Here is a 20,322-nt window from a genome sequence, read left to right as displayed (position 1 = left end):
TTTATTATTTTCTCCCAATTTGGAATGGTCAATTATTTTTAGGCTCAGCTCACCACTACCACCCCTGCGCTGACTCGGGAGCGGCGAAGACGAACACACAGTCCCCCAAAACATGTGCCGTCAGCCGACCACTTCTTTACACACTGCAGACTCACCGTGCAGCCACCCAAGAGCTACAGCGTCAGAAGACAACGCAGCTCTCGGGCAACTTACAGGAAAGCCTGCAGGCGCCCGGCCAGACCACAGGGGTCGCTGGTGCGCGGTGAGCCTAACCCACCCCCACCCCGGGCGCTGCCCCCTGGGAGCTCCCGTCCTCGGTCAGCAAAGGAATAGCCTGGACTCGAACTCGTGACGTACACACTATAGAGCACATCCTGCACTCCACACGGAGCGCCTCTACTGGATGCGCCACTCGGGAGCCCCTGGGTGAAGCAAAACTTTTGTCCATAGCTGTAGTTCAGGGAGAAAACAACAAGTGTGTGTACGTGTGCATGTCTTTGTAGTACTGTGCCCCCTAGTGGCTGAAGAGACCCACTGTAAAGGGAGACTGCTCCTCCAGTCTTAATTCAGGAGTACAGCACTGATCTGTAAACACTGCAGCCATCTTACCACACCCAAGTTCTGCAGCCGCACACATTGCTTACATAGCGTTGTATAGCGCTTATTGTTGATTTCTTACTGCTTAGAGACATACCTGACAAGTCTCCCTGCATACAAAATTTCTTAAAAATAAAATGCATTTTCATACGTTTGCTGTGTGTATGACTCTTTACACTTCTTCAATGAAGATGGGGAAAAGTTCATTACTGAGTTGGGAGCGTTTTATTGAAACCAATATAATTTAGACTTTTTTTTTTCTGTATATATAAATACTACAACAGTAGTATTTATATATATATTTAAAGTCAATAACATTATTTTAACTGATACCTTATGAACCTAAAATGAATACTTACTGCAGGCAAAGGCTGAACAGCGTTTAAATGGTTTAAATGAAGAGAGAATTTAATACACAAACTACAGCAGGAGAGGTTTTGTTGGGTGTGCTAAGATGGCTGCTTCAAACTTCAACCCTTGCCATAGCCTGACAGTGTCATGTGCGATTTAGTGTTTATAGATCAGTGGGGTACAGTCACGTGACTCCACATTGCACATGCTCAGTTCACAGGGATCCCTCCACTTTAAAACACCTCCAGTGAAGTACATGTGGGACCTGTGTACAGTTTACAGAATCTGATCTGCTGCTTTTCCGTCAGCCGATCGCTTCTTTTCACACTGCAGGCCCGCCATGCAAGCCACCTCAGAGCTACAGCGTCGGAGGACAACGCAGGTCTGGGCATCTTACAGGCAAGCCCGCAGGCGCCTGGCCAGACTACAGGAGTCGCTGGTGCACGGTGAGCCGAGGACACCCTGGCCGACCTAAGCCCCCCCTTTGGAGCTCCCGTCCACGGTCGGCAATGGAATAGCCTGGACTCAAACCGGTGACCCCCAGGATATAGGGTGCATCCTGCGCTCCACGCGGAGCACCTTTACCAGAATGTGCCAATCTAACCCACAAATCTAGATTATTCAATAAGAAAAAAAACATATTTAATTAAATTTCCAGTTATTATTTACATAAAATATAACAATGACTATCCTTAACCCTTTAAGCTACAAGGGACCCATGTGTCCCACAAATACAAATGATGAGGTGATGCACGAAACAGGGTTCAAATGTACTGACAGGTTGGATCTAGCCATCCAAATTGTCAGCTTCCTTGTGTCAGTTTTTTGTACAAATGCTCAATTCCTTGTGTACCTCCTGGGGTGAATGAACCCAATTCAATGTAAACTTGTGGAGCTCTCCCAGGGGAACACTCTCTAACAGTGACAGTGAATGACAGCATGTTGGTTCCTGCAGGTCCCACGGGCACACACCTAGCATTACAAGCTCTGCATCCAGTCCTGGGTTTAGAATTACCCCCAATCACATTACTCAAATAGAGTTTATAAATCATTGATAAATTGTGCCTCCCTTTTAGCTACATGAGCAACTCCAGCTAGTGGCCCTACGGACTCGCTGCAATGCCTTAGCCATGCTGTGATGAGACGAGCGATCAGTTCATTCAGAGGGTTACCAGGCGGTTGATTGTGATCGTCGGTCAATTCAATAACCTAAGCATGTTGTGAATGCCAGGACTGGAGTCACATGGTACTAAGATACTGGCACAGCGCTGTCCTGATGGGTTCAGAGCTGAGGTACTGGCACAGCGCTCTCCTGATGGGTTCAGAGCTGAGATACTGGCACAGCGCTCTCCTGATGGGTTCAGAGCTGAGATACTGGCACTGCGCTCTCCTGATGGGTTCAGAGCTGAGATACTGGCACAGCGCTGTCCTGATGGGTTCAGAGCTGAGATACTGGCACAGCGCTCTCCTGATGGGTTCAGACTCCTCCTCCCTCCTCGTCCTGAGCTGAGATACTGGCACAGCGCTCTCCTGATGGGTTCAGAGCTGAGATACTGGCACAGCGCTCTCCTGATGGGTTCAGACTCCTCCTCCCTCCCCCAGTCCTGAGCTGAGATACTGGCACAGCGCTCTCCTGATGGGTTCAGACTCCTCCTCCTCCCCCCGGTCCTGAGCTTGACACATGGGCTGAGGGAAGTCCTCTGCCTTGTCGCTCTCCAGCCAGTCCAGGAAGAAGCGGTCCTCGCTGGCCTCGCAGATGTTGTGCAGAATGCAGCAGGCGCGCAGCAGGCTGGACAGGATGTGGAGCTGGCAGTCGTTCCGCTTCAGGAGACACCTCCACCTCCCCTTCAGCCTCCCAAAAGCCCCTTCCGCCACCGCGTGAGCCCTGCCCAGCCTGGCGTTGAAGTCGCGCTGGGGGGCCGTCAGCTCCTCCCTGCCGGAGTAGGGTCTCATGAGCCAGGGCTTGAGAGGGTACCCCGAGTCCCCAGCAATCATGTAGCTCAGCGTGCAGCCACACAGCTCCTCGCTGTGGCTGGGGAACAGCGTTCCACTGCTGGCCTTCTGCCACATGCTGGACATGCGCAGGGCATGGGAGTCGTGGGTGTTGCCGGGGTGCCCCACAGACACGTCCCAGAACCTGCCCCTGTGATCCACGATGCCCTGCAGCACCACGGAATGCCAGCCCTGGGCGTTGTAGTAGTCTGCGTGGTTCTCCTCAGGTCCGATGATGGGGATGTGGGTGCAGTCGACGGCTCCAGCACACATTGGGAGCCCGCAGATCTCTCGGAATCCCTCGCTGGCTCTCTTGAAGTCAGCCTCGGTGGGCTTGCTGAGGAACTTGGGCTTCAGCACCCTGGTGATGGCCAGGCAGACGTCCCGGACGCAGCGGTACACCGTGGTGCGGCTCACGCCGAAGCGCTGGCCGATGCTGCGGTACTCCAGGTTGGTGGCGAAGCGCCAGAGCGCGATGGCAACCCGCTTCTCCACGCTCACCGGGTCTCTGAACTTGGTCTTCTGGTGCTCCAGCAGCGGCTGCAGCTCGGAGACGATGTAGAAGAAAGTGCTCTTCTTCATGCGGAAGTTCTCCAGCCAGTCGATCTCCGTGAAGCAGCCGAGCACCGTCTCCTGCCACCACTCCGTGCTGCGCTCCCTCGCCCACACCACCGGAGACCTGCGAGGCTTGGGCAGGATCCCCAGCAGCATCTGCAGCACGGCAAAGCAAGAGAAGCAATCAGCACTCACTGGCAACAGAGGCGACACACACTCACAGCACTGCGTTATTCAAACAAGAGGCGACACACACTCACAGCACTGCGTTATTCAAACAAGAGGCGACACACACCCACAGCACTGCGTTATTCAAACAAGAGGCGACACACACTCACAGCACTGCGTTATTCAAACAAGAGGCGACACACACTCACAGCACTGCGTTATTCAAACAAGAGGCGACACACACTCACAGCACTGCGTTATTCAAACAAGAGGCGACACACACTCACAGCACTGCGTTATTCAAACAAGAGGCGACACACACCCACAGCACTGCGTTATTCAAACAAGAGGCGACACACACTCACAGCACTGCGTTATTCAAACAAGAGGCGACACACACTCACAGCACTGCGTTATTCAAACAAGAGGCGACACACACTCACAGCACTGCGTTATTCAAACAAGAGGCGACACACACTCACAGCACTGCGTTATTCAAACAAGAGGCGACACACACTCACAGCACTGCGTTATTCAAACAAGAGGCCGACACACACTCACAGCACTGCGTTATTCAAACAAGAGGCGACACACACTCACAGCACTGCGTTATTCAAACAAGAGGCGACACACACTCACAGCACTGCGTTATTCAAACAAGAGGCCGACACACACTCACAGCACTGCGTTATTCAAAAGCAACAAGAACAAAAACACTAATCTAGACACTTCATAAAAGCATTCAAATACTTCTGCATTAAACATTTGAGTTTTGCTTAACCCTATGACTGTTGTCAAAGATACGCAGGCCAAACAGAGGGGTGAGCCTTAGTGTTTACCGCAGTATGTGTGCCGTTATAAAATTAGTAGAGGGCTTCTCGTGATGGGAATGTCACGTTTATACTTTCACAGTTCAATCTTGTTTTACACGCCTTTTTATTGTGAAATGCTTTCTTTTATTTTATTTTTTTTATAAATTTGAGTCGTTGCCAATTATTTTTATTATTTTCTCCCAATTTGGAATCGCCAATTAATTTATTATGCTCAGATCACCGCTTCCACCCCTGCACTGACGTGTGCCGTCAGCCGACCGCTTTTTTTCACACTGCGGACTCACCATGCAGCCACCCAAGAGCTACAGCGTCGGAGGACAATGCAGCTCTGGGCAGCTTACAGGCAAGCCCGCAGGCGCCCGGCCAGACTACAGGGATCGCTGGTGCGTGGTGAGCCGAGGACACCCAGTCCACCTAACCCTCCCTCCCCCCGGGCCGCGCTCGGCCAATTGTGCGCCGCCCCCTGGGAGCTCCCGTCCACGGTCGGCAAAGGAATAGCCTGGACTCAAACTCGCGACGTCCAGACTATAGGGCGCATCCGGCACTCTACGCGAGTGCTTTTACTGGATGCGCCACTCGGGAGTCCCTCTGTGAAGTGCTTTCTGATGGCTTTTCTATGAAAGAAGCTATATACAATAATAATTTAATTGATTTTCTGAGAGGGTACAAACATTCTCAGTAAAACGGTAAATAATGTTTAATCCTGAAGTTTAATCATTTAGGAAATTAAACAGCCACAGCCCCAGTACAGATGTGGACAGCCATTGCTGGATTCATAAGGCATCCTGATTCTAAACCTCAAATAGTTTAGAAGTTTGGACTGACAGGCATGGAGTGCTGAGGCTCAAAGTGTTGCCCTTCCTCAACGATTCCACTGGGGGGCAGTAAGGCACCATGTAAATAAAGTCATCACTTAAAAGTCTTCAAACACTTCTTTCTATTCTTGTCATGTAACTGTGAGGTTCAAAGGTTCATTAATTTATATACAAATCCGCCAATTTGTAATTGAGAGGAAGGTTCCAATGTACAACTCTGGACAAAAGTTTTGCATCACCTACAATTTTATGATTGAGACAAAATTTAAAAAAATAAAATAATTTAACATAATGTAATCAAAGAAATTCCAAAATGACATTTCAAAAGTCTACCGGAAGCCATAATAGTAGTCGTAGTTTCGAAACGTCACAGTTTTAAATTTGTCAGTTTTTATGGAAAACTACAAAGTGGTGTGTAATTAATTCAGTATGTTAAGTTAACGTAACATTACTTAGCAGGTTTCATTCGACTGCATGAAGCACAATGACGCAATTATATACGTGATGCTACGCTAGGATGCCATGTAACGCTAATAATATTATTGTAATTACTGCGGGGAAAGGCTTTTCGTTTTTATGGAGATTCCCGACACGACAGTTGCTTATCGCTCCTCCTAGACTGGGATGTTTCCTAGTGTGAACGGTGAAATGGGGGTCTGAATCAGCTTCGTACCTTCCTCCTCGCCCTCCTCCGCGCATTCAGCTCTGTAAAGAAACGGTGACACCGTTTGGAGCGCATCTGTTTGGCGGCGTCCAGCGACTGGCTCTTATACTGCATAACGTGCAAAACAATGCAAATAAACAGCACCGCGAGAAGCTCCGCCACATCCTCCATCTTCACAACAACAACACAACACGGTCTGTTTCCGGGTGAGGTCAAGGATAATAAAGAGCAGGACCGGACAGACTGAGCGGGGCTTAGATGGGAGCTCACTCTGCTAAATCTGTTGCAGAAACAAACACGTTGAATGGGCGTTTCGTGTAATGTCTACTGGATTTGTATATTTACTGTCGTTTTTAATGGTTGATTTGATTACATTACTAAACCAGATTTTTTTTTTTTTTTTAAGTTTCGCACCTGCTTTACAGCGCAGGCTTTGCGTACGTCCAACAAAACTGAGGGTTTCATAAACTGTCACTGATCTGAACTGCGCTAGCTAGAGTACATGCTATACACACATTCAATCAGATAAATAAATAAGATCAACAGAAAATCTGAACATAAAAAACATTGCATAATACATGACGTTGAATGTTTTATTGATAAAATCATTCACTGGACAGTAACATTTGGTAATTTGAACCACAATCGCATTTTATCATATACTTTCCGTGTGCTCCCATTGACTTCTACACACTAATGGGCTCCAATAATGGCGCCTGTGATTTAAAACGCATAGAATTATGGGGTGCGTTCACGACACGCAGACTTTCGTCATTCTGCGCAGAATCGCAGCAAGTAGCCAATGAATTTTCAGAATCTTTGCAGAATCTGCGCAGATTTAGCAAAGTCTGCCTCTCGTGAACGCACCCATAGTCCGTCCGATCCTTCTGTTTATTATCCTTGGTTGAGGTTAATTCCAACGCAATACAGACGGTACTTCCGTTTACATCTAAAGTAGGAATATAGACCACCAATGTTACTGTTTTCTTTAATAATTTTGGTAAGATTAATCATTGTCCAAAGTTATCTCAAGGGGAGCTGTTGCTGTGGCTGTGCAGTCATGCTGAATAGACCGTGCCTATACATCATGGGATGAAGAGTTCTAGAATAGAAATGGAAGTGAAAAAGAACCAAATAGATTATTTTTTTTATGTAGTTGATTTGATCATTAGTAAAAGAAGGGGATGATTGAGAACGGAATCCTGAGAGGCGGAACACCATTCCGGAACGGAATCCTGAGAGGCGGAACACCATTCCGGAACGGAATCCTGAGAGGCGGAAAACAGTTCCGGACCGTTATGCACCAATTAAACCCCTGCTCACAGGCACAAACGAAGCGCAATGTGCAAACTCAAGAGGCTTCCCTGCATTGGGCTGTCTCCCTGTGATACTGAAGAGAGCAGAGCTGTCTCCCTGTGATACTGAAGAGAGCAGTCCTGTCTCCCTGTGATACTGAAGAGAGCAGAGCTGTCTCCCTGTGATACTGAAGAGAGCAGTCCTGTCTCCCTGTGATACTGAAGAGAGCAGTCCTGTCTCCCTGTGATACTGAAGAGAGCAGAGCTGTCTCCCTGTGATACTGAAGAGAGCAGAGCTGTCTCCCTGTGACACTGAAGAGAGCAGTCCTGTCTCCCTGTGATACTGAAGAGAGCAGAGCTGTCTCCCTGTGACACTGAAGAGAGCAGAGCTGTCTCCCTGTGATACTGAAGAGAGCAGAGCTGTCTCCCTGTGATACTGAAGAGAGCAGTCCTGTCTCCCTGTGATACTGAAGAGAGCAGTCCTGTCTCCCTGTGATACTGAAGAGAGCAGAGCTGTCTCCCTGTGATACTGAAGAGAGCAGAGCTGTCTCCCTGTGACACTGAAGAGAGCAGTCCTGTCTCCCTGTGATACTGAAGAGAGCAGAGCTGTCTCCCTGTGACACTGAAGAGAGCAGAGCTGTCTCCCTGTGATACTGAAGAGAGCAGAGCTGTCTCCCTGTGATACTGAAGAGAGCAGTCCTGTCTCCCTGTGATACTGAAGAGAGCAGTCCTGTCTCCCTGTGATACTGAAGAGAGCAGAGCTGTCTCCCTGTGATACTGAAGAGAGCAGTCCTGTCTCCCTGTGATACTGAAGAGAGCAGAGCTGTCTCCCTGTGACACTGAAGAGAGCAGAGCTGTCTCCCTGTGATACTGAAGAGAGCAGAGCTGTCTCCCTGTGATACTGAAGAGAGCAGTCCTGTCTCCCTGTGATACTGAAGAGAGCAGTCCTGTCTCCCTGTGATACTGAAGAGAGCAGTCCTGTCTCCCTGTGATACTGAAGAGAGCAGAGCTGTCTCCCTGTGATACTGAAGAGAGCAGTCCTGTCTCCCTGTGATACTGAAGAGAGCAGTCCTGTCTCCCTGTGATACTGAAGAGAGCAGAGCTGTCTCCCTGTGATACTGAAGAGAGCAGAGCTGTCTCCCTGTGATACTGAAGAGAGCAGTCCTGTCTCCCTGTGATACTGAAGAGAGCAGAGCTGTCTCCCTGTGATATTGAAGAGAGCAGTCCTGTCTCCCTGTGACACTGAAGAGAGCAGAGCTGTCTCCCTGTGATACTGAAGAGAGCAGAGCTGTCTCCCTGTGATACTGAAGAGAGCAGTCCTGTCTCCCTGTGATATTGAAGAGAGCAGTCCTGTCTCCCTGTGACACTGAAGAGAGCAGAGCTGTCTCCCTGTGATACTGAAGAGAGCAGTCCTGTCTCCCTGTGATACTGAAGAGAGCAGTCCTGTCTCCCTGTGACACTGAAGAGAGCAGAGCTGTCTCCCTGTGATACTGAAGAGAGCAGAGCTGTCTCCCTGTGATACTGAAGAGAGCAGTCCTGTCTCCCTGTGACACTGAAGAGAGCAGAGCTGTCTCCCTGTGATACTGAAGAGAGCAGAGCTGTCTCCCTGTGATACTGAAGAGAGCAGTCCTGTCTCCCTGTGATACTGAAGAGAGCAGTCCTGTCTCCCTGTGACACTGAAGAGAGCAGAGCTGTCTCCCTGTGACACTGAAGAGAGCAGAGCTGTCTCCCTGTGATACTGAAGAGAGCAGAGCTGTCTGTAATATTGAAGAGAGCAGTCCTGTCTCCCTGTGATACTGAAGAGAGCAGTCCTGTCTCCCTGTGATACTGAAGAGAGCAGAGCTGTCTCCCTGTGATACTGAAGAGAGCAGTCCTGTCTCCCTGTGATACTGAAGAGAGCAGAGCTGTCTCCCTGTGATACTGAAGAGAGCAGTCCTGTCTCCCTGTGACACTGAAGAGAGCAGAGCTGTCTCCCTGTGATACTGAAGAGAGCAGAGCTGTCTCCCTGTGATACTGAAGAGAGCAGAGCTGTCTCCCTGTGACACTGAAGAGAGCAGAGCTGTCTCCCTGTGATACTGAAGAGAGCAGAGCTGTCTCCCTGTGATACTGAAGAGAGCAGAGCTGTCTGTAATACTGAAGAGAGCAGTCCTGTCTCCCTGTGATACTGAAGAGAGCAGTCCTGTCTCCCTGTGATACTGAAGAGAGCAGAGCTGTCTCCCTGTGATACTGAAGAGAGCAGTCCTGTCTCCCTGTGACACTGAAGAGAGCAGAGCTGTCTCCCTGTGATACTGAAGAGAGCAGAGCTGTCTCCCTGTGATACTGAAGAGAGCAGAGCTGTCTCCCTGTGATACTGAAGAGAGCAGTCCTGTCTCCCTGTGATACTGAAGAGAGCAGAGCTGTCTCCCTGTGATACTGAAGAGAGCAGTCCTGTCTCCCTGTGATACTGAAGAGAGCAGTCCTGTCTCCCTGTGACACTGAAGAGAGCAGAGCTGTCTCCCTGTGATACTGAAGAGAGCAGAGCTGTCTCCGTGATACTGAAGAGAGCAGAGCTGTCTCCCTGTGATACTGAAGAGAGCAGTCCTGTCTCCCTGTGATACTGAAGAGAGCAGAGCTGTCTCCCTGTGACACTGAAGAGAGCAGAGCTGTCTCCCTGTGATACTGAAGAGAGCAGAGCTGTCTGTAATACTGAAGAGAGCAGTCCTGTCTCCCTGTGATACTGAAGAGAGCAGTCCTGTCTCCCTGTGACACTGAAGAGAGCAGTCCTGTCTCCCTGTGACACTGAAGAGAGCAGAGCTGTCTCCCTGTGATACTGAAGAGAGCAGTCCTGTCTCCCTGTGACACTGAAGAGAGCAGAGCTGTCTCCCTGTGATACTGAAGAGAGCAGTCCTGTCTCCCTGTGATACTGAAGAGAGCAGAGCTGTCTCCCTGTGACACTGAAGAGAGCAGAGCTGTCTCCCTGTGATACTGAAGAGAGCAGAGCTGTCTCCCTGTGATACTGAAGAGAGCAGTCCTGTCTCCCTGTGATACTGAAGAGAGCAGTCCTGTCTCCCTGTGATACTGAAGAGAGCAGAGCTGTCTCCCTGTGATACTGAAGAGAGCAGTCCTGTCTCCCTGTGATACTGAAGAGAGCAGAGCTGTCTCCCTGTGACACTGAAGAGAGCAGAGCTGTCTCCCTGTGATACTGAAGAGAGCAGAGCTGTCTCCCTGTGATACTGAAGAGAGCAGTCCTGTCTCCCTGTGATACTGAAGAGAGCAGTCCTGTCTCCCTGTGATACTGAAGAGAGCAGTCCTGTCTCCCTGTGATACTGAAGAGAGCAGAGCTGTCTCCCTGTGATACTGAAGAGAGCAGTCCTGTCTCCCTGTGATACTGAAGAGAGCAGTCCTGTCTCCCTGTGATACTGAAGAGAGCAGAGCTGTCTCCCTGTGATACTGAAGAGAGCAGAGCTGTCTCCCTGTGATACTGAAGAGAGCAGTCCTGTCTCCCTGTGATACTGAAGAGAGCAGAGCTGTCTCCCTGTGATATTGAAGAGAGCAGTCCTGTCTCCCTGTGACACTGAAGAGAGCAGAGCTGTCTCCCTGTGATACTGAAGAGAGCAGAGCTGTCTCCCTGTGATACTGAAGAGAGCAGTCCTGTCTCCCTGTGATATTGAAGAGAGCAGTCCTGTCTCCCTGTGACACTGAAGAGAGCAGAGCTGTCTCCCTGTGATACTGAAGAGAGCAGTCCTGTCTCCCTGTGATACTGAAGAGAGCAGTCCTGTCTCCCTGTGACACTGAAGAGAGCAGAGCTGTCTCCCTGTGATACTGAAGAGAGCAGAGCTGTCTCCCTGTGATACTGAAGAGAGCAGTCCTGTCTCCCTGTGACACTGAAGAGAGCAGAGCTGTCTCCCTGTGATACTGAAGAGAGCAGAGCTGTCTCCCTGTGATACTGAAGAGAGCAGTCCTGTCTCCCTGTGATACTGAAGAGAGCAGTCCTGTCTCCCTGTGACACTGAAGAGAGCAGAGCTGTCTCCCTGTGACACTGAAGAGAGCAGAGCTGTCTCCCTGTGATACTGAAGAGAGCAGAGCTGTCTGTAATATTGAAGAGAGCAGTCCTGTCTCCCTGTGATACTGAAGAGAGCAGTCCTGTCTCCCTGTGATACTGAAGAGAGCAGAGCTGTCTCCCTGTGATACTGAAGAGAGCAGTCCTGTCTCCCTGTGATACTGAAGAGAGCAGAGCTGTCTCCCTGTGATACTGAAGAGAGCAGTCCTGTCTCCCTGTGACACTGAAGAGAGCAGAGCTGTCTCCCTGTGATACTGAAGAGAGCAGAGCTGTCTCCCTGTGATACTGAAGAGAGCAGAGCTGTCTCCCTGTGACACTGAAGAGAGCAGAGCTGTCTCCCTGTGATACTGAAGAGAGCAGAGCTGTCTCCCTGTGATACTGAAGAGAGCAGAGCTGTCTGTAATACTGAAGAGAGCAGTCCTGTCTCCCTGTGATACTGAAGAGAGCAGTCCTGTCTCCCTGTGATACTGAAGAGAGCAGAGCTGTCTCCCTGTGATACTGAAGAGAGCAGTCCTGTCTCCCTGTGACACTGAAGAGAGCAGAGCTGTCTCCCTGTGATACTGAAGAGAGCAGAGCTGTCTCCCTGTGATACTGAAGAGAGCAGAGCTGTCTCCCTGTGATACTGAAGAGAGCAGTCCTGTCTCCCTGTGATACTGAAGAGAGCAGAGCTGTCTCCCTGTGATACTGAAGAGAGCAGTCCTGTCTCCCTGTGATACTGAAGAGAGCAGTCCTGTCTCCCTGTGACACTGAAGAGAGCAGAGCTGTCTCCCTGTGATACTGAAGAGAGCAGAGCTGTCTCCGTGATACTGAAGAGAGCAGAGCTGTCTCCCTGTGATACTGAAGAGAGCAGTCCTGTCTCCCTGTGATACTGAAGAGAGCAGAGCTGTCTCCCTGTGACACTGAAGAGAGCAGAGCTGTCTCCCTGTGATACTGAAGAGAGCAGAGCTGTCTGTAATACTGAAGAGAGCAGTCCTGTCTCCCTGTGATACTGAAGAGAGCAGTCCTGTCTCCCTGTGACACTGAAGAGAGCAGTCCTGTCTCCCTGTGACACTGAAGAGAGCAGAGCTGTCTCCCTGTGATACTGAAGAGAGCAGTCCTGTCTCCCTGTGACACTGAAGAGAGCAGAGCTGTCTCCCTGTGATACTGAAGAGAGCAGTCCTGTCTCCCTGTGATACTGAAGAGAGCAGAGCTGTCTCCCTGTGATACTGAAGAGAGCAGAGCTGTCTCCCTGTGATACTGAAGAGAGCAGTCCTGTCTCCCTGTGACACTGAAGAGAGCAGTCCTGTCTCCCTGTGACACTGAAGAGAGCAGAGCTGTCTCCCTGTGATACTGAAGAGAGCAGAGCTGTCTCCCTGTGATACTGAAGAGAGCAGAGCTGTCTCCCTGTGATACTGAAGAGAGCAGTCCTGTCTCCCTGTGACACTGAAGAGAGCAGTCCTGTCTCCCTGTGACACTGAAGAGAGCAGAGCTGTCTCCCTGTGATACTGAAGAGAGCAGAGCTGTCTCCCTGTGATACTGAAGAGAGCAGTCCTGTCTCCCTGTGACACTGAAGAGAGCAGAGCTGTCTCCCTGTGATACTGAAGAGAGCAGTCCTGTCTCCCTGTGATACTGGAGAGAGCAGAGCTGTCTCCCTGTGATACTGAAGAGAGCAGAGCTGTCTCCCTGTGATACTGAAGAGAGCAGTCCTGTCTCCCTGTGATACTGAAGAGAGCAGAGCTGTCTCCCTGTGATACTGGAGAGAGCAGAGCTGTCTCCCTGTGATACTGAAGAGAGCAGAGCTGTCTCCCTGTGATACTGAAGAGAGCAGTCCTGTCTCCCTGTGATACTGGAGAGAGCAGAGCTGTCTCCCTGTGATACTGAAGAGAGCAGTCCTGTCTCCCTGTGATACTGAAGAGAGCAGAGCTGTCTCCCTATGATACTGAAGAGAGCAGTCCTGTCTCCCTGTGATACTGAAGAGAGCAGTCCTGTCTCCCTGTGATACTGAAGAGAGCAGTCCTGTCTCCCTGTGATACTGAAGAGAGCAGTCCTGTCTCCCTGTGATACTGAAGAGAGCAGTCCTGTCTCCCTGTGATACTGAAGAGAGCAGAGCTGTCTCCCTATGATACTGAAGAGAGCAGTCCTGTCTCCCTGTGATACTGAAGAGAGCAGTCCTGTCTCCCTGTGATACTGAAGAGAGCAGAGCTGTCTCCCTGTGATACTGAAGAGAGCAGTCCTGTCTCCCATGCTGTGATATTGAAGAAATGTCAGCCAGCCTCCTTCTTACATTCAGAGAACCCAAGAAACCAATGATTCCTAAAATGTTCCTTTAGCTAGACAGGAGATCTCAGGTGTTTAAAAGGAAGCGTGTAGTTTTATTTTAACACAAGAGATCAGCGACTTCACTAGGTTTGCCATCCATGCTTTCAGACAGGGCTGCACTTTCCAGCTTCAACGGCTTCTTTCCTGTCATTAAGCGACCAGCTGCTTCCCCCCGTAGACATGCTTTCAGCGTCATGCTTTGACCCGGAAGACACAGCCAAGGAGAAATGACCTTGGAAGTGTAAGTGTAAGAGGTTTCCTGAGAGCAGGGCATGCAAACTGAGATCTTTATTTAACCCTGTGCAGTACCAGAGACCATGTTTTACGTGTTTCTTTCAAAACTGCACTGTCGAGAGCTGTGTAGCTGAGGTACAACCAGGTGAGATTGATGGAATTGTTTTGTGACCCTCTCTTTGACCGGACCCCTGCGTGGTGCTGCATCAGACCCCTTAGCTTGAGGTCCTGTCTCTTTAGTTTCCTCAGAGCAGGCGTTGCCATCGCAACACGCGCTAGCTTTTAGCGGTGTGCGTATGGAGATGAGCGTAATGCCTTTTGCAGTTTGAAGTAAAGCAAAGTTGCTGTTGTTTTTTATAAATGACTGCAAGGCAGACTAATGGAAGACATGACTGTGTTGCCAAGGCGTTCCTTGGTAGTCTCTAAATGTCTGTTATCTCTTTGTAAGAGGAAAACACGTCAACTCCTCTGGTGCTGAACTGCATTCGCTCTTAGTATTACAGAAGAATACTCCTGAACAGAGCGCCTAGTGAAGGTCCTTGTGTACCGAGTGTCTCTGACGAGGGCTTGTGCTGGACGCCCAGCATTCAGACTCACTGCCTCCATGGCACGGCAAACACGTCTCACACACCAGGGCTCCAGACAAACTCTTTGCCTTAGGAGCCAATGGCTCCTAGGCCAAAACAAATTGGTCGCCAAATACAATTGCTGGAGCCACTTCAGAAGCAGGATGGTTGCTACCATACTGAACTGCTTACAATACAACAACTTGCTCAGACACTGAAGTGATATAAAACAGTAACTTCATGTCTGTACTGCCGTGTTTGTTGCCTCATTCTGCTGAATGGTTAATCTAGACCATTATTTCTCAACCGGTGTTCCGTGGAAAAAAATGAAAACATTACTGTTAGCTAGCTAGCTAACGTTAGCCTAGTTAGTTAGCAAACGTTACATTTACATTAAGCCCTCATACACGTTTGAAATACGTAGCTAACGTTAGCTAATACAATGTTGCTCACAAGGACTATCTATACAGGTGGGACGGACTGCACTTAAACAAAAAGGGAACCAATCTACTCAGAGAAAGGATCCTTCAGGTGGTACAGAAGCATTTAAACTAGAAAGGAAATGGGGAGGAAACAAAAAAACAGAAGGGAGACTACATCAAAACAAGGGCAACAACTCAGGTAAGACCACTGTTAAATGTATTTATCTTAATGCTAGAAGTCTCAGAAACAAAATGTTAGAACTTGAAGCTACTGCACTAACAAGTAACTACGATGTGATAGGTGTTACAGAAACTTGGTTGTCTGAGAGTGATGGAGACGAATATATTATTAGTGGGAACACACTATATAGGAAAGACAGACAGGACAGAAGAGGCGGAGGGGTAGCGCTATACATAAGAAATAGTCTTGAAGCCCAGGTGTTAAATCAGGACAAAGAAAACAATGCAGAATCAATCTCGGTCAGAATAATGGACACAAATTCAAAGGGCATAATAATAGGAGCATGCTATAGACCGCCAAATTCAGACGCTGAGCAAAATAATCTGTTGTACAATGACATTCGAAATGCGTGTAGAAAAGGAGAAGCCATACTAATGCGGGATTTCAACTTCCCCTGTATAAAATTGGAGAACCCGGTGGGGAGCACGACGGACGAAATTGAAATGGTGGAAATGACAAATGACTGCTTCCTAACGCAATTTGTCAAGGCACCGACTAGAGGGGAGGCATGCCTTGATTTAGTCTTTTCAAATAATGAAGACAGAATAACTAAAACAGAGGTCAGAGAGCCATTGGCAAACTCAGACCACAACATGGTCTCATTTGAAATATTTTTTAAAACCCCAAAAGTAATGACTAAAGCTAAGGTTTACAATTTTAGAAAAGCAAACTACGAAGGTTTGAAACAGAGACTAACAGAAGTAGATTGGAGTAAAATAGAGAGAACATCCACAGAAAAAGGATGGCTGTTTTTTAAAAATGTAATACTAGATGCGCAAAACAATTACATCCCAAAAGTAGACAAATCTAAATCTAAAACAAAAAGGCCAAAATGGTTTAATAGATCAATTAAAAAAAATATTCAGCGAAAAAAGGCACTTTACAGAGCGTTTAAAAGGGACCAAAAACAAAGCACACAGAAAGAGTACTTGGAACTGCAAACACAAGTCAAAAAGGAAGTTAGAAAGGCAAGAGAGAGATAGAAATCAATATTGCTAAGGGGGCTGAAACCAATTCCAAAATGTTTTTCCAATATTACAACAGCAAGAGAACATTCAAAGAGGAGGTTCGATGTCTAAGAGACACAAATGGCAAAATCATAGACGAAGAGAAAAAAATAGCAAATATATTAAATGATTACTTTTCACAGATTTTTACAAAGGAGGACACAGACAACATGCCCCACATGTCGACCTGTTCCTATCCAGTTTTAAATAACTTTAGCATACAGAGGCAGAAGTGTTAAAGGGATTAGGAGCTCTTAAAATAAACAAATCCCCTGGGCCAGATGAGATCCTCCCAATAGTACTCAAAGAAATGAAAGAAGTTATTTACAAACCGCTAACCAAGATCATGCAACAGTCTCTTGACACAGGGGTTGTACCAACAGACTGGAAAATAGCAAACGTAATACCGATCCACAAAAAGGGAGACAAAACCGAACCAGGTAACTACAGACCGTAAGCCTGACTTCTATTATATGTAAACTTATGGAAACTATAATAAGATCCAAAATGGAAAATTACCTATATGGTAACAATATCCTGGGAGACAGTCTTCATGGTTTTAGGAAAGGGAGATCATGTCTAACTAACCTACTTGACTTTTTTGAGGATGCAACATTGAAAATGGATAATTGCAAAGCATACAACATGGTTTATTTAGATTTCCAGAAAGCTTTTGACAAAGTCCTGCATAAAAGATTAATTCTCAAACTGAACGCAGTAGGGATTCAAGGAAATGCATGCACATGGATTAGGGAGTGGTTAACAGGTAGAAAACAGAAAGTACTGATTAGAGGAGAAACCTCAAAATGGAGCGAGGTAACCAGTGGTGTACCACAGGGATCAGTATTATTCCTAATCTACATTAATGATTTAGATTCTGGTATAGTAAGCAAACTCGTTAAATTTGCAGACAACACAAAAATAGGAGGAGTGGCAAACACTGTTGAAGCAGCAAAGGTCATTCAAAATGATCTAGACAGCATTCAGAACTGGGCAGACACATGGCAAATTCAATTTAATAGAGAAAAGTGTAAAGTATTGCATGTGGGCAATAAAAATGTGCATTATAAATATCATATGGGAGATAGTGAAATTGAAGAAGGGAACTATGAAAAACACCTAGGAGTTTATGTTGACTCAGAAATGTCTTCATCTAGACAATGTGGGGAAGCTATAAAAAAGGCTAACAAGATGCTTGGATATATTGTGAGAAGTGTTGAATTTAAATCAAGGGAAGTAATGTTAAAACTCTACAATGCATTAGTAAGACCTCACCTAGAATATTGTGTTCAGTTCTGGTCACCTCGTTACAAAAAGGATATTGCTGCTCTAGAAAGAGTGCAAAGAAGAGCAACCAGAATTATCCCAGGTTTAAAAGGCATGTCGTATGCAGACAGGCTAAAACAATTGAATCTATTCAGTCTTGAACAAAGAAGACTACGCGGCGATCTGATTCAAACATTCAAAATCCTAAAAGGTATAGACAATGTCAACCCGGGGGACTTCTTTGACTTGAAAAAAGAAAAAAGGACCAGGGGTCACAAATGGAGATTAGATAAAGGGGCATTCAGAACAGAAAATAGGAGGCACTTTTTTACACAGAGAATTGTGAGGGTCTGGAACCAACTCCCCAGTAATGATGTTGAAGCTGACACCATGGGATCCTTCAAGAAGCTGCTTGATGAGATTCTGGGATCAATAAGCTACTAACAACCAAACGAGCAAGATGGGCTGAATGGCCTCCTCTCGTTTGTAAACTTTCTTATGTTCTTATGTTCTTAATTAACTCATCATACACACGCATTTGTATTGTATATTAAAAAAAATATAATAATCAGCTACAACTATAGCGACAAGCAATTTTCGACAACTTACATGTGAGAGTTCAGTTTTTCAAGCCTTACTTACATCAAGAACAAACAAAGAGAGTGGCTGCGATCTGTGGCACAAGAACTCCGAGTGTCACTGTCAACGATTCCCCCAAGGATTAAACACCTCTGTGCCACAAAACAGGCACAGGTGTCACACTGATATTTTTTTTTTTTGTCTTTCACAACAGACTATTATGACAATTGCTATTCAGCACGCACAACACTTTTGTCAACCAATTGTTTTTAATTTCACTTCAATCTTACAGTTTGAGCGTATATTGTTGATAAACGTTTTTTCATTGAAATAATTTATCTTAAAGTTTATATATATATATATATATATATATATGGATGCTTACCGTGTTAAGGACAATGCTTTCAGTTTTGAGCATTCTGACATGGTTTTTCTTGGCTTTTATAATGCCTAATTAGCAACATAAATTGAAGAGGTTAAACTAGTTTTTAGTTGAATTAATAGTTTGATTAATAATTTAAAATGAACACAATGCTATATTAGCTTAAATCAGTTGTTTGTTTTATACTAAGTGTTTTGTTCTCGATTTGAATAGGAGTGCTCATTGCAAAGTTTAAGATTGTCATTTGTTACATATTAGTCCATGTCTTTAGTCAAAAACATGGATACATTATCCTGAAACATGATGGTGCAATTCCAGCAGACAATCTGAAGTTTAAACCTGAGGTTTAAATACAGTTTAAACCTCAATCACCAATCTGATTCAGATGGTCCGTTGCAATTGCACCGATAAGTGTATAATGGTATTTTTTATTATTTTTGTCAGTAATGATTTGCCTGTTGGGAATGCAGTGCCCATGGTGCACTGATTGCCTATGTACAATTAGTAATATAAAAAGCAATACTATCTGTGATTAAACTACAGTTTTAAGATTATATAATGTGGTGTGCCTCAGAATAATTTCAAGTGCCTTCCCTAAAAAAAGGTTGAGAACCACTGATCTAGACATGCATACTGCAGGCACAGCGTCTATAGGAGTGAGCGCCAGAATTATCAGAACCGCTAAGAATTATTATTATTATTATTATTATTATTTATTTCTTAGCAGACGCCCTTATCCAGGGCGACTTACAATCGTAAGAATTACTGAATACAAAGCTAAAGAAAATGCATTTACTTGCTGTTTGATTTATTACCCCAAGCTGGAGTGCTCAGTGTCGGCGTCTGTCCCCCAGCCATCAATTCCACGCCTGCGCAACTTTGGGGTTACAGGGACAGTGCTGTGTGTTTGGAGTTACCTGCTTTGAATGGTAAAGCAGTGTGTGGAGCAGTCTGTATTGAAATGCACACTGGTGCTGTCTTTCTATTTCACTGTGTCTTTGTGTTTATATATATATATATATATATTATATTATATATATATATATATATATATATATATATATATATATATATATATATATATATATATATATATATATATATATATATATATTGTAGAAAGGGCGGCGTCGCCTTTAAGAAATGGCGACGCCAGTTGAGAAACTATACAACCCAGGAACCCTAGCATTAATGGGGAAGGCGGGGTTTCTGGGTATGAAGGGAAGTGGAGCGGGACAACGTGGGTGATCATGGGGAGCACCGCCGGTGTATACTGCTGACAGGGCGCAAAGAACTGAAAGTGCAATACGTGTTTACTGGAAGGTAAAGTGAACGTTTGATTTCGTTTTACCGTGAGCGTTTATCCTCTTGGTGAGGTAGTCTTTTGTTTTGTTAGGGTTCCTTTTGTTTTTAAGAAGTATTGGACAAGAGACGCTGTTAAACGGTAACAACTTTAAAATAATCCCGCAGTTTCCGTGACGATTGGGAACTGTCACAACTCCCGCGGGTGTATGTGGATGTATGTTTATTTCGGGACTCAGAGGGAAGCGCACATGAAGGCGCAGCACGATTAGCGAACTGTACAGTAAGAACGGAGGCAACAGTCTGGAGTTTTGGATGTGGCTTTTATTGTAACAGTTTCCACAGGTGGTGTAAACAAACAAGAATATTGTGTTTGAACTCTGAGACACCCCGTGTTTCTGTGAAGCACTGGGACATTGGTTGCAGGGGTTCACCCCACAACCTGGATATAATTCTATTTCACTCTTGTGGATCCTTCCCAGTCTTGCAGCGATACTCCAGCAGTGGGTGTCCACGTTGTTCTTATAAATCACCTGTGTTCAGAGATACTCCAACAGGGGAAGGGGAGTCTCTCTGTTCTTGTCTGTGTTACAGCCAGTTCCAGCAGAGGGAGTCTGCGTGATCCTGACTTTGTGTTCTTACCTGTGTTACAACAAGATTCCAGCAGAGGGAGTCTGTCATCCTGACCTGTGTTGCAGAGGGATTCCAGCAGGGGG

General features: G+C 46.5%; 1 protein-coding gene across 3 annotated transcripts; it reads right to left on the bottom strand.

The window, feature by feature from the left end:
- Window positions 1-1,573: 1,573 nt before the first annotated feature.
- On the bottom strand, window positions 1,574-19,216 carry LOC117434839 (uncharacterized). 3 transcript variants are annotated; one of them, XM_059003156.1, is made up of 2 exons: window positions 19,101-19,216; window positions 1,574-3,651 (listed from the first exon to the last, which is right to left on the bottom strand). In XM_059003156.1, exon 2 carries the CDS (start codon window positions 3,649-3,651, stop codon window positions 2,527-2,529), a length of 1,125 nt encoding a protein of 374 aa, XP_058859139.1. In that variant the 5' UTR covers window positions 19,101-19,216; the 3' UTR covers window positions 1,574-2,526. The 3 variants fall into 3 exon arrangements, with proteins under 3 accessions (XP_058859139.1, XP_058859140.1, XP_033913402.2); XM_059003157.1 differs by having other exon boundaries at window positions 19,120-19,216; XM_034057511.3 differs by lacking the exon at window positions 19,101-19,216 and adding an exon at window positions 5,985-6,256.
- Window positions 19,217-20,322: the final 1,106 nt, after the last annotated feature.

The sequence above is a fragment of the Acipenser ruthenus genome, chromosome 28 (assembly GCF_902713425.1).
Source record: "Acipenser ruthenus chromosome 28, fAciRut3.2 maternal haplotype, whole genome shotgun sequence".
Taxonomy (NCBI): Eukaryota; Metazoa; Chordata; class Actinopteri; order Acipenseriformes; family Acipenseridae; genus Acipenser; species Acipenser ruthenus.
Note: the sequence above shows the minus strand (reverse complement) of the source record. Positions and strands in the feature narration are given on the sequence as shown.